At 38.3% G+C, this 15490-nt stretch overlaps 1 protein-coding gene across 1 annotated transcript in view; it reads right to left on the bottom strand.

Annotated features, from left to right (window-relative positions):
- Positions 1-15490, bottom strand: part of ADGRG4 (adhesion G protein-coupled receptor G4) — a 199211-nt gene that overhangs the window by 131126 nt on the left and 52595 nt on the right. Inside the window, 1 exon segment of the mRNA XM_051826944.1 lies at positions 12384-12995. Within this exon segment, the coding sequence (XP_051682904.1) occupies positions 12384-12995 (612 nt within the window).

Here is a 15490-nt window from a genome sequence, read left to right as displayed (position 1 = left end):
TCTCCCTCTCCCTCTCCCTCTACCTCTCCCCCTCCCTCTCTCTCCCTCTCCTCTCTGTGTAACTCTTTCAAATAAATAAATAAATCTTAAAAAAAATAAAATGTAAGGGAAACACTTCAAGACATTGATGTAAGGGATGACTTCTGGGATAAAAGCCTCAAGGCACAGACTAGATAAATGAAGACTAAATAAATGGGACTATATCAAACTCAGAAGCTTCTGTGGAGCAAAGGATAGAATCAGTAGAGTGAAAAAACATCCAACAGAATGGGGAAAATATTTGCAAGCTACCTATCTGACAAAGAATTACTATTCAGAATATATCAACAACTCGAAAAATTCAACAACAAAGAAACAACCAATCCAGCTAGGAAATGGGCAAACTGGGACCAGCGTTGAGACATAGTGGTTTAAGTTGCTGTGACATCAGCATCCCATATGGGCACTGGTTCTTGTCCTGGCTTCTCCATTTCAGATCCAGCTCCCTGCTAACGTGCCTAAGAAAGCATCAGAAGACAGCTCAAGTGCTAGGGCCCCTGCAACCATGTGGAAGACCCAGGTGAAGTTCCAGACTCCTGGCCGAGGCCTGTTCCAATCCTGGCTGATGCAGCCATTTGGAAAATGAACCAGAAGATGGAAGTGTGCTCGCTCTCTCTCTCCCCCTCTCCCCCATTCTCTTTCTCTCTCTTTCCCTCCCACCTCTGTTTGTAACTCTGCCTTTCAAATAAATAAATCTATTTTGTTGCTATTTATGCTACAGTTGTTTTTTAAATTAACTTCTAAAAAATTTTTAAGGTAAACAAGTTTCATGTATTTCATATACACCAATTTAGGAACATAATTATACTTCCCACCTTACTCTCCTACCTGCCCATGCTGCCACCCTTCTTTCTCCTTTCTCTCTTATTCCCTTTCTTAATTTTTACAATGATCTACTTCCAATTTACTTTATACTCATAAGATTAACCATATGCTAAGAATTCAACTAATAGTAAGAAAAAAAAAACACTATTTCTCAACAGTAGAAACAATGTCAATTTTGAGATTGCTATACATTACATTTTTTGGTACTCTATTAGTAGATCAGGGGAAACATATGGTTATTTGTGGTTTGGGGAATGGCTTATTTCACTAAGTATAATGGTTTCTGGTTGTATCCATTTCATTGCAAAAGACAGGATTTCATTCTTTTTTGCAGCTGAGTAGCATCCCATACTGTATATATACCACAATTTCTTTATCCAGTCATCAGTTAATGGACATCTAGGTTGACTTAGCTATTGTGAATTGAGTTGCAATAAACATGAGGAATCAGGTAACTCTTTCATATGCTGATTTCATTCCCCTTGGGTAAATTCCCAGGAGTGGGACTGCTGGTCATTCTGAGGAAGCTCCATACTGTCTTCCACAGTGGCTGCACCAGTTTACATTCCCACCAACAGTGGATTAGAGTACCCTTGCCCCCACATTCTCAACAGCACTTATAGTGTGTTGATTTCTGTAGGAGAACCATTCTAACTGGGTTAGGTGAAACCTCATTGTGCTTTTGATTTGCACTTCCCTGGAAGCTAGTAATCCTGAGCATTTTTTCATGTGTCTGTTGGCCATTTGAATTTCTTCTTTTGAAAAATGCCTGCTCAAGTCTTTTGCCTAATTTTCTTTTTTAAAATTTTGTTTAAGATATATAAGTTTCGGGCCGGCGCCGCGGCTCACTAGGCTAATCCTCCGCCTTGCGGCGCTGGCACACCGGGTTCTAGTCCCGGTCGGGGCGCTGGATTCTGTCCCAGTTGCCCCTCTTCCAGGCCAGCTCTCTGCTGTGGCCAGGGAGTGCAGTGGAGGATGGCCCAAGTGCTTGGGCCCTGCACCCCATGGGAGACCAGGAGAAGTACCTGGCTCCTGGCTTCAGATCAGCTCAGTGCGCTGGCCGCGGCGGCCATTGGAGGGTGAACCAACGGCAAAGGAAGACCTTTCTCTCTGTCTCTCTCTCTCACTGTCCACTCTGCCTGTCCAAAAAAAAAAAAAAAAGGAAAAAAAAAGATATATAAGTTTCATGTATTTAATATATACAGATTTAGGAACATAGTGATACTTCACACCCATTTCTTAACTGGATTATTTGTTTTGTTGTTGTTGAGTTTCTTGAGCTTTTCATAGATTCTGAATATTAATCCTTTACCAGTTTCACAGTTTGCATATATTTTCTCCCATTCTTTCAGTTGCCTCTTCACTTTGCTGAATGTTTCCTAAACGGGCAAAGGACTTCAATATACAATTCTCAAAACAAAAATTACAAATGGCCTACACACATATAAAAAATGCTCAGGATCACTACCCATCTGGAAAATGCAAATCAAAACCATAATGAGATATCACTTCACTACTGTCAGAATGGCTAAAATCCATAAGACAAAGAGTAACAAATACTGGCTAGGATGTGAAAAATGTAAATTACTGCAGCCACTGTGGAAAAGTGTGGCAATTTATTAAGTAACTAGAAATAAACTTGCCATGTGATCCAACAATCCTGCTACTGGGTATATACCCAAAAGACATGAACACGTTGTATCAAAGAGAGACTTGCACGAATATGTTTATAGCAGCACTGTTCACAATAGTCCAGATTTGGAATCAACAAAGATGTCCCTCATCAAATTAATGGATAAAGAAAATGTGTTTTATATTTATGTGTGTGTATCTACATGCACAGTGGAATATTATTCAGCTATAAAAGAGAATGAAATTCTACTATTTGCTTCAAATGGATACAACTGGAGGACATAATGTGAAGTGAAATAAGCTGGACACAAAAAGACAAATGCCATGTGTTGTTCCTTATATGTGAGAGCTAAAATTCAAAAAGAAAAAAAGTCAAAAATAAAATCAAAAAAAGAAAAAAATGCCTGTGTGTATCAGTACTGGTACAAATATGCTTTTGTCAAATTTTGTTTTATATATTTATCAAACCAATGGTTAAGAATATTATACTACTATAGTTTTAATTATCTGTGCTATTTACTGTATATGGGTGAAATGCTCATCTGTTCATTTGATTATTGTTTATAGCCCTTGTCTATATTCCTACTAAACCAGGAACTTTCTATATTTTATTATTGAGCTCTTTACTTAGTGGATTATTAAGCCCTTGACTTTAATGTAAACTTAAAATATGTTATCTCAAAAACTAAGAAAGAAATAAAGAAATGAAGAAAGAGAAAGAGAGAGAGAAAACAAAGGGATGGTCAGAGTCAGGGGGAGATAACAAGGAAAGGAATATCATTATATTCTTAGAAATGCATCTATGAATAAAAATGAATCTGATCATTTTGTATTAATATAAAATTAATGTGAAAAAATAAAGTATAAGATGGTACCAAAACAATCTACACATTAGATGAAAATATTTGCAAAAGACATATCCATCAGGCCGGCGCCGTGGCTCACTAGGCTAATCCTCCGCCTAGCGGCGCCGGCACACCGGGTTCTAGTCCCGGTCGGGGCGCCGGATTCTGTCCCGGTTGCCCCTCTTCCAGGCCAGCTCTCTACTGTGGCCAGGGAGTGCAGTGGAGGATGGCCCAGGTGCTTGGGCCCTGCACCCCATGGGAGACCAGGAAAAGCACCTGGCTCCTGGCTCCTGCCATCGGATCAGCGCGGTGTGCCGGCCGCAGCGCGCAGGCCGCGGCGGCCATTGGAGGGTGAACCAACGGCAAAGGGAAGACCTTTCTCTCTGTCTCTCTCTCTCACTGTCCACTCTGCCTGTCAAAAAAAAAAAAAGACATATCCATCAAAAGACTGTAATATATAAAGAATTTCAAAACTCAAAACAATTTTATTTTTTCAAGGAGCAAAACAAAAGTGAGCAGACATTTCAGTGATAAAGGTACACAGATGGCAAATAAGCAGGAAAAGATGTTTAACATCATCAGTCCCCAGGGAAATGCAAATTAAAACCATGATGAAATATCACTACACATGAGAATAACTGAAATAAAAAATAGTGTCAACATAAAATGCTGGCAGTCATTCAGAGAAACTGGGCTACTCATTCCTTGTAGAAATATAAACTAATACAGCCATTTGGAATAACAGTCTGGCTGTTTCTTAGAAAAGCAAGCCTGCAATTGCCACATGTAGGCATTGTACTACCATTCTGAGTATTTACCCCAGAGAAATGAAAACATATGTTCACACAAAAACCTGTACACAAATGTTTATAACAGTGTTTTTAGATAATAACTAAAAATAGGAGCCAGTGCAGATATCTTTCAACAGGTGAATACCATGGACTCAGCAATAAAAAAGAACAAACTATTGATACACAAAGAAAAAAATCCCAAAAGGTACATCCTGTGTGATTGCATTTTTGTACTTTTCTGAAATGAGGAAACCTTAGAAATGGAGTACAGATTAGTGGTTAAAAGCAGTATGTAAAGAATGGAGCAGGGCAAAGGGAAAGTACAGGAAGGAGGTGAATGTGGTTATAAAATGGCCATGCAAGAGATATTTGTGATATTAAAACGGTTCTGTATCTTGACCATAGTAATAGATACACAAACACAAGTGACAAAATTGTATAGAACTTAATTTGCACAAATGAATAAAGTGAAACTGAAGAAATCTGAATACAATCGATGGGTTGTATCCATGTCAATATTTTGGTTGATATAAGATGGTAATTCAAAAAGTTCATGGAAATGTGTATTTTGAGAAACTATGCTTAGATTTCAAAGATTTTTTTTTCCAAAATACACTTATCTTTTAATTCCATTTTTCATGAACTTTTTGAAGTACTCTTGTACTACAGTTATACAAAACCTTACTATTGAGTGAAATTGTACGAAGTGTACAAGGGATTTCCAACTGCATATGAAACTAATTATTTCAATTAAAACTCAGTTAAAAATAGCAAGTATCAAAGTCCATACTGTACAGGGAGCTGAGCATTAATCAAGTGCCCATTCGTACTGGAAGAATAGCAGAAGCCATGTGATCAGCCTCCATCTTTGGAGGGCTTGTAAGCATGTTCACATTCACTCTCTCCCATTTGTGAACAAGTGATCACTTTTACAGGTGGTTTACATGAGCCTTGTTGTTCTTGTATAGTAAAGTGGGGGATAATCCATGTTAAATCAGGGGGGTATGAATTTAATTGCCATTTCCTCTTTCATCCTAGACAAACTTGTATTGTTGTAATCATTGAGAGCTAGAGAACAGAAGTATAGAGTAACTGAATATTTATGAAGCATTTTGTTGTATATGTACCTGCCAACAGAATATTAAGTAGAACATTTACTAAGGTACCACATTCTGGTTGTGATTTTGGGTATATCTCCTCACATTAAATCTGTGTGTTGTTCTAGTCCACATCTTGCATCTAGCTTTTCTTTTCAATCATGACCTCTGAAAATATAATTCAGTGAGTTGATTAGGTTTCTGAGAGATGATGGTGACCAGAAACTGACACAAACAGATCTGTCTGTAGAGTAGAAAAAAATATGTAATGAGTATCTTTAAGTTGATGAGATGAAAATTTTTTTCAAAATGGTGTCTGCATTCAGTTTCCAGAAAAGGACATGAAAAATGAACCTTGTGATCAAGAGAGAGAGGCTAGAGCTTCCACCTCAGAGTCTATAGGATAATGTCACCCTGTGCAGGAGAATACAAATAAGGAGGCTTTGAGCAAACTACAAACAGCTCATGCTTATCTTTCGTGATGAAAAACGAGGATAGCACAGAAAATTGATGTACAAGGGCAAGACCAAATTGCATTTTAGCTAGTAGAGTCCATCACCATGGAATCTTTTCTATCACGGCTGATAATTGGATAGAGGGGATTAATAAGGGGACCTAACAAAAGCCTTTAGAAAGTACATAAAGTACATAAAGTACTGTTTGAATAATTTCAGAATGGCCAGTTCATGGAGTAATTCATAGCAGCTGGAGCTTTAGATCAATTAATATTCCTCAGCAAATCAATGATCCATGGATACAAGAACCCTATGTTTTGATACAGGTTAGATTTCCCAGGACGTGCTCAAATCATGTGATTTCTTTCTTTTTAATAAAGGAGATTTCTCAAACATATAACTAAGTGAGGGTGGGCATTTGGCACAATTGCTAAGATGCCATTGGGGATGCCTTCATTCCATATCAGAATATGTAGGTTCAAGTTCTGGCTCTTTCTCTAATTCCAGATTCCTACTAATGTGTAATCCTGGAAGCAGCAAATGATGACTCAATATTTGGAGACCTGCTACCCATGTGGGAAATCTGTATGGAGTTCAGAGCTTGTATCTTGAGACTAGTCCAGCTACAGCTGTTATGGGCATTTGGAAAGCTGACAAGCAAATAGAAGATTATCTTTCTCTCTCTAATAATTTTTTTAAATAATGCCACTAATTTTAAGAGTATAACTAGTTTTAATCTACATGTCTTTGGAAGACGCTTAATCTTCATACATTCACAAATCAGAACAAGTCCTTTGCTGAAAATTATGCTCACCATACCTACAGAGGAAACTTAGTCCTTAATGATTGATTCAAGACATTTCTGTCACCATTCATTACTTTTGAGATTCACTAGACTTCTGTCACAGCTCAAACTGAAAATAACTTAAAAGTCCTTCAATGGAGTTTGTTGAATAAATGACAGAATACCCTTATTCAGTTCCCTTCCAAAATAATCAGGTTGATCTACATTTTATGACATTCAAATACCTCTAAAATACATTAATAAATTTTAAAAATATATGAAAGGGGTTGGCACTGTGGTATAGTGGGTAAAGCCACTACCTGTAGCGCCGGCATCCCATACAGGCTGCTCCACATCTGATCCAGCTCCCTGCTAATGAACTTGGGAAAGCAACAGTAGAGGATGGCCCAAGTGCTTGGGCCCTGCCACCCATGTGGGAGACCCGGGCAAAGTTTCTGGCTCTTGGCTTTGGCCTGGCCCAATCCTGAAATATTGTGGCCATTTGGGAGTAAACCAGCAGATCTCTCTCTCTCTCTGTCTCTGTCTCTCTGTCTCTCTGTCTCTCACTCTCTCTCTGTAACTCTGCCTTTCAAATAAATAAATAAATCTAACATGGTTTTTTTAAAAAATGCAGAAAGCAATACATATAATTATTTCAATTATGAAAATAAAATAAAAGAATATTTAAATCTAAGCACTAGTTACATAGTTTTTCCAAGGATACATAAGAAGTTGTTCACAGTCATTACTTTTGTGAAAAAATGCTTGGGGTAAGGTATTAAACGAAAACGATAGTATTCCTTTAGATTTAGATATATTTATATTTTAAAATTTTCACTATTAATTTTATTTAAAGAGAAAAATCAATTTTGATGTGCAATTAAATTAATAATAAATTCTACTATTAGAGATGTCTCCTATGAAATTGCAAACCCATACATGCCTGAAGAAATTTATTGTAACATTATTTATAACTGCAAAAATTGGAAGGAACTTAAATGTTCATCAATGCTGGGTTAGATAAATAAATTATGTTACATCTATACAAAGGAATACAGGTAGCCTTAAAACCAAATCTAAAAGGGCTTATGTGCCCATGAGAATATTAAGTTAAATTAGATCAAGTTTTAGAACAATATGTATGTTTCTAAATATTATTCTTGATTTTCTGGACTATACTCATCCACACACACACACACACACACACACACACTTATCATAAGCTCATTGGAAAAAAAACTTTATGGCCGGCGCTGTGGCTCATTAGGCTAATCCTCCGCCTCACGGCGCCGGCACACTAGGTTCTAGTCCCAGTCGGGGCGCTGGATTCTGTCCCGGTTGCCCCTCTTCCAGGCCAGCTCTCTGCTGTGGCCAGGGAGTGCAGTGGAGGATGGGCCAAGTGCTTGGGCCCTGCACCCCATGGGAGACCAAGATAAGTACCTGGCTCCTGCCATCGGATCAGCGCAGTGCACCAGCCGCAGCGCCGGCTGCGGCGGCCATTGGAGGGTGAACCAACGGCAAAGGAAGATCTTTCTCTCTATCTCTCTCTCTCACTGTCCACTCTGCCTGTCAAAAAAAAAAAAAAAAAAAAAAAAAAAAAACTAAATACCTCTATGGGGAGAACAATGGAAGGGGTAGCTTTTACTTTATAGTTCATATACTTTGCATTGTTTAAATCCATTTTGTTCACAAAGAAATAATAAGGAAAGGGTTCTTAAAGATAACTCCAAAACTAAATTTCTAATGAACAACAACTGTTATCATTTATCACTGTGCTGTCTAAGTATTCCTGAGACATCTCCAACTATAGAGAATATTTGTTTATTAAACCCAGGTATGGGTCATATTTTGCAGTAAATGTTCCCCCAAAAGCCTTGTCCTAATTCATGCTTAAATAGATTTATTGAGATTTGTAACCTAGAAATGTGCTCATTAAAATTTATTTGTAAAGGTCATAATCCTTCTATGAACAACAAAAACCTGATGTAGTCACTCATACATATTCATATATTTCTCCCTTTTCCTAGATGTCATACACCCAAGTCAGAAGCAGGGCAAATGCCAAGGTATTACAGCTCCTTCAGTAGTGAGGTCAGCAACAATGGCAGCCTCATTTCCCCAGATGGGTTACCAACACCAATCACAGATTCCTTTGAAATAGTTCTGTGTGGTGTGGAGGTGAAAAGAATATGGGATATGCAACTTGACTCTCACTGGGATTAAACATGACAATAGGTCTGATCTGATTTCATCATCATTTTAAAAATCATCTAAAATTATCTATTATTTTTCACTTTATGTTTCTGTGTGGGAGCAAACTGTTGAAATCCTTACTTAATGTATACTAAGCTGATCTTCTGTATATTAAGATAATCGAAAATGAATCTGCATGTGAATAGAAGGGGAGAGGGAGTGGGAAAGGGGAGGGTTGTGGGTGGGAGGGACGGTATGGGGGGGGAAGCCATTGTAATCCATAAGTCGTACTTTGGAAGTTTACATTCATTAAATAAAAGTTAAAAAAAAAGAATATGGGATATGCAACCAGAAAAATCTTTGTCCAAACACCGGCTCCACTGTTTATTTGATTGGTGATCTCAGGTAATTTATTTAATCCCTTTGAGCCTCTCTTTTCTCACCTATGAAATGTCTGGCACACAGTAAGAACTTAGTAAAATATGGCAATTATCATGTCGTGTTATAATGTGATGGAAACTATAGACTGTCCTTAGAAAGAAATCCATCTGGAATTGTTAAAGTTTTCATACAATTTCAAGGATTTTGCCAGTTCCTTCAAACCCATTCTGGTCCTCAGGTAGGAAGTCCTGATCTGGGATTTAGAAAGAACAGTTGAAGAAGCCTGAATAGAACACAGAACATTTTCTACCTTTGTTGTTCAACTTCCATTTTAGGTTGTGCTTAGTCTGTGTGTTGTATTGGATTATTGTGTTCATTAGTCCCACGAAGAGTCAATCAAAAGAGTTGGATTGCATATTAAAAATGTACAAAAGTGCTGGCTGAATAAGTAAGGGTATCTAGGTCTTTAACACATCACTTAGATTCAACTATTTACCAGCAAAGTGGTAGGAAAGGCCATGGCCATTAGCTGGCCAAATTAGGTTTTCTTTTTTTTTTTTAACTTTTATTTAATGAATATAAATTTCCAAAGTACGACTTATGGATTACAATGGCTTCCCCCCAATACCGTCCCTCCCACCCACAACCCTCCCCTTTCCCACTCCCTCTCCCCTTCCATTCACATCCAGATTCATTTTCGATTATCTTAATATACAGAAGATCAGCTTAGTATACATTAAGTAAGGATTTCAACAGTTTGCTCCCACACAGAAACATAAAGTGAAAAATAATAGATGATTTTTTTAAATGATGATGAAATCAGATCAGACCTATTGTCATGTTTAATCCCAGTGAGAGTCAAGTTGGGAGTTGATAATTTCTTTTTTTTTTTTTACAGAAGATCAGTTTAGTATGCATTAAGTAAAGATTTCAACAGTTTGCACCCCCATAGAAACACAAAGTGAAATATACTGTTTGAGTACTCGTTATAGCATTAAGCCTCAATGCACAGCACATTAAGGACAGAGATCCTACATGAGGAGTAAGTGCACAGTGACTCCTGTTGTTGACTTTACCAATTGACACTCCTGTCTATGGCATCAGTAGTCTCCCTATGCTCCAGTCATGAGTTTCCAAGGCTATGGAAGCCCTCTGAGTTCTCCGACTCTTATCTTGTTTAGACAAGGTCATAGTCAAAGTGGAGGTTCTCTCCTCCCTTCAGAGAAAGGTACCTCCTTCTTTGAAGACCTGTTCTTTCCACTGGGATCTCACTCGCAGAGATCTTTTTACCTGGCAGGGGAGACACCATGATCAGATTAGGTTTTCAAAGATCACTGCTAAGCATACAGATTTAAGAGGTCCATGCTTCTGGTTCCTTAGATCAAAGTTACAACTACTTTAAAATGCTTTTGGTGAGTTATTCAGGCTTGGCCTTCTAGTTCTTAGCTCAGGTTTGTTAATTAAAGCCAAGTAGAGCTATTTTCTTTTATTTTCAGGACTTCAGAAAAGAGAAAACTCAAATGCTTTCAGGTAGCAGCACAAATAAATAGCTCTCCTATTTCTTTGTGTTGGTTTGATCACAACGAAACAGAAATCTCCTGAAATGTACCTCTGTCATTAACTCAAACAGCATCTGGATTGCTGGTGGGGACATATCCCCAGTCTGTGAAAGCTCTCCTAGGCACAGATCTAGCCCTCATTCTCTCTGTAATCACCCCTCTCCAAACAAATTTAAGAATGGCAAATAACATCCTCTAAGAATAAGCAAACACTTCAGGAGTTGAGAAAGAAATCCTATCTTGATGCCATTACTGCTGTGTACCCATGCTTCAGGAGGTTTGCTGCTGCTGATGGTGGAGAGGCTTGGAATTAAGGGAACAGTGATACTGTATAGAGAAAAACAATGCTATATTTCCTTCTTAAAACCAGATAAAAATATAAACCTACATGTGTAACTTCAAGAGGCCAGTTTTATTACAAAAGCTTCATTCCAAATGGCCCTTTAATACCATCATTGTTCTAACAAGAAAAGACAATTTGTTTACAATTCCCTGCTAAAGGAACCAGGGCTCCTTGGTAAAATGGTTAATTCTTGGACTGAGAAAAAAAAAAAGTACAAGATGAACCTGAACATATCGTGTCAGAAAATAAGGAAATGCTCAAAGAATGATGGAAATGTGTCAAAAGGACACAGAAGCATGATTGAAGGGCTCCCACTGGTTGAATCTGGGCCCAATTTGACCATTAAAACAAATGATACTAGCATTGAATAAAATGACAATCCACGAGTTCATGTTCATATGAATAAACACATGAATGAAAGAATGAGTAAATGCAGAAGAAAAGAAAGTTCTTCCTTACAATAGAATGTCAACTAATGTAGGAACCTAACACTTCTTAAAAATCATCATTTTGACACCACTGAAGTAATTAGTGATTTGGGGCAAGAAATCCATGTAAAAATTTTAGGTGAAAATCTAATAAGAAAACATTTATTTAATTTCAAAACATCTCCCCAGAAGTTACAAAGGAAAAAGAGTACAGGGCAGAAATCAGGCCAACATCACCAGAATCAAATTATCAAAATTATTCTCATGGGTAAAAGACAATGTTCCACCATGTGTCTATCCACTGATGCGACGCAATGAGAAGATTACAGCACAAGTTGAAGGATATCCTAAAAAGTAACTTGACTGTACAGTAAAAATGCCTAGGTCATGAAAGATAAGGACAGACTGAGGATCTCTTCCAAATCCGAACATAAACAGACATGATAACCAAAGGCCATGCTGGACCAAGCCAAAAACAGCTATAAAGGAATTTATTGGGATAATTAGCTAATTTTTGGATATGAACTGTGAATTAGATGTTAGTATTGATAAATTTTCTGATTTTGAACATTGTAGTATGGTTAAGGGAATTCCTTATTAAGAATTACCCACTGAGATATTTATAGAAAATGAGCAATCATGCCTTCAATTTAATCTCAAATGATTCAGAAACAAGTTGCATGTGTAAATGCATGTGGGGGGGGGAAACAAGATTGAGATGGGGAGAATGACAAAGCATATAGGAAACTGTTAATCATTGGTAAATTGGGGTAAAGAGTATATGTTATTTTATCTTACTCTTGCAATTCTTCTGTAAGTTTGAAAATATATCATAACAAAAGGTTAAAGAAAACAGTAACTGCTCTACATTAAAAAGCAGATGACAAAACTGGCAACCTTGGACTTGTCAGAGGAAGACAGAGCCTGGGTCTAGGAGTGCATTATTCAGAACACCAAGCAGCAGGACGCATCAATGTTACCCTGGCAAGGAGGAAAGTTCATGCTACTCACAGCAGCGCAGCATCCTGTTGACAGTTGGGATGATCTTGTGGATAAGCCAGACATTTTCTTCCCAACTAACTACAGTTCCATCTAAGCACTTCATAAACTCATTTTCCAGGACGCAGTCCCCGAGTTGCAAGTAATATAAGCTGCTGTTAAATCGAGGCACCACATTTTTAACCCGGCTGTCGCCATTCTTCAGAAAGTTCCCTAGGATGAGAGTCCCATTAGGTGTCAGGTTTTGTGGTTGATCCATCACTAACAGTATCCCTTCTTTATTCAAAAAAAGCTCTAATCTGCCTTTCATACCATCCTATATCAAGCATATTGTGTGCCATTGAGATGGAGTCAGCTGGCAATGGATATAAAAGGTCCTGCCCAAGTTGTATAGTATTAGCTGCTGATGGTCTCCTGCAAGTCCAAGATCTATGCCTTCTCTGCCCAAGAAAGCATTATTAGTAACATAGGAAAAGGCCATCCAATAACTTGAGTTATCCTCCATTAATGCTAAATCAATGCATGCTGTGAATCTGCTGAGTTCAGGAATGGTGTTGATCAGGCTTATGTATTTGTCTCCTCTTCCAGAAAAATTGAGCTTCTTCCCTTTTAGTGAAACTGTATCTGATCATATTTGGAGAAGAGGGAAGAGAAAACCAATGAAATATTTGGTTAAAAATTTGTATCATCTTCTTTGGCAATATAGTCAAAACCAGATTATACAGTATAATTATGACTCAAAACTGGCATAAAGAAGCTACAACAGTAGATATACAGAAATCCTCTCTATTTGACATTGGAATTGTTTCTGACAGAAGAGTTTCTTTCTAATTATATTTCACTGGGCTAATATAAAAAGTTAGATTAGTGGACACCAGCTGGACAGTTTGGAGAAGTAGGGAAGGAACCAGGGAAAAGGCAGCTTGGATTTCAACACACATTCCTCACACGTATAATCAAAAGAGAACTATTTCCACCCACATAACCTTACTATATGCATGGTGCAACAGCAATTTGCTTCTCCAGTGCCTTTTCCTGATCCAAATTACCTGATTTATTCAGTCTCTGGAGACTGCTGCTCACTGAAAGGCACTGACAAAGTCTAAAAGGGTGGCCAGCTGGACAGTACTGAAGCTCCAAGTCTCTGACTGATACTCAGGAATGCAAGAGATGGCACTTCCCTGGGTGCACTCTGATGCCCTCTTTCCCTCTCCATGCTAAGGGGTCATAGTGGCTTTAAGGTGCTCTAGATGGCCATTGACATGCATTGGCTCTGGAGTCTGACCTGGGGTGAAATCGCAGCTCCAACACTCATCAGCTGCATAATTTTGAACATGTAACGCAGCCTGCCAGAACCACAAAGGTTTGCTTCAGTAAAGTGAGAAATTCTAGGCCACAATGCTGTATGTCTGTCCAACTCTAGGGCCCACCATTCATATTAGAGCCTATGCCAGATAATCATCCCTACCTAGTGACAGTGTGAGATTATGTAAAATTAGGTGTAATGATGTATTCAAGTTCCTCTCAAACACAGCGGAAGGATGCAGCCACTGGGGGCCTTTTGCCAGGCAATTAAGCAATACCTGTGAAAATTTCAATTGAGTTTGCCCTTTGTTTCATATGAAGCTGTTGATGAATGATGACCCTATCACCACTACAAACCTCACACCCTAAGGCCACTAGGCACACAACTGAAGGTTCCCAAGCATCACCCAAAGTTTCAGTACTAACACAGCCCAAGCCAAACCAACAAGGAGATCTATGGGAGAAAGGAATTGTAACTGCTCCCATAATTAGTGTTGTAATGTTGGAACCACTGCTCTGAGACAGTGACAACCACAACAGCACACTACATGGGCTAGCAGGGAGCACCCACTTCTCTACTTCTGGGAGATGGACCCCAAATGAAAACTCCCAGAGATTCTTTGGCCATATAGTGTTTTCTAGCTCCACTCCTCTACTGAACGTCCTCCAAAAGCAAACAAGCAAATGCATATGTCTGCCCACACACTCACACACAGACTCGCCAGCACACACACATATGCACACCCATATGCAGAAACTCATGCTGTGCACCTGTTATATCTGAACTATCCATGGTGGATAAGCCAATGCTTGTTTCTGTCCATGGCTTATGTGATTATAGTATCTTATCATCTTTCACGTGACTAATAAATCAATAGTTCATCCCACAGCATGATAATTTCTATGAAACCTGTGTCTCAATTATTATTGGGTAACATGACTCCAGAACATTATTGGGTAACAGCCCTCCAGAATGACACAAAATACAACATTTAAGAACCTGTTTTATGGTAAACATAAATCTCCAGGGCTCACCTGTCTTCTAAAAGAGAATGTATCATAATCTTATAGGGTCTACAAGGGCCTCTCCTCCAACTAACATAAAACTAGTTGCCAAAAGATAGAAATGAGTAACGTACAAAATCAGAAATATAAAGGCCAATAATATAAAACTATGCCATCTCACTCTTTAAAAACAAAAAAACAATAATGGTATCATTTTTTCCTATTAGACTGATAACATTTTAGAAGCCAGAATACCCAGCTTTAGCAAGTCTGTGGAGAAATGAGTCATAGACATACTGCTGGTGGGAGTATCAATTAAGTATTATTTTTTGGAGAACAATTTGCCAGTATTTATGACAATTTTAATTGTGTATATATTTTTGAGCCATCAATTCCATTTCTGACAGTTCTGGACAAATATACAAATATACAAAGATCCAAGTACAAGGATATTTATTGCAGCATTGTTTGTAATCAAGAAAATTTGAAAAACCTGTATGTGTGTGGATAAGTGACTGGTTACAAAAATTGCTACTGCTATGCAATAAAATAGTAAAACAAGGTAGACCTAGATAGTCAGGGAGATTTTCAAGACTTAATATTATGTGAAATGAGAGTCACAAATGCATGGGTATAGTATGAAAGTACTTTAGAAAGTTAGTGGGGGGGGGCATCACTGTGGCTTAGTTGGTTAAGCCTCTGCCTACAGTGTTGGCATCACAAAAGGGCTGGTTCTAGTCCTGGCTGCTCCTCTTCCAATCCAGCTCTCTGCTGTGGCCTAGGAAGGCAGTAGAAGATGGCCTAGACGC

This window comes from Oryctolagus cuniculus, chromosome X (genome assembly GCF_964237555.1).
Source record: "Oryctolagus cuniculus chromosome X, mOryCun1.1, whole genome shotgun sequence".
NCBI classification, from domain to species: Eukaryota; Metazoa; Chordata; class Mammalia; order Lagomorpha; family Leporidae; genus Oryctolagus; species Oryctolagus cuniculus.
This window is presented reverse-complemented; position numbering and strand designations above follow the sequence as displayed.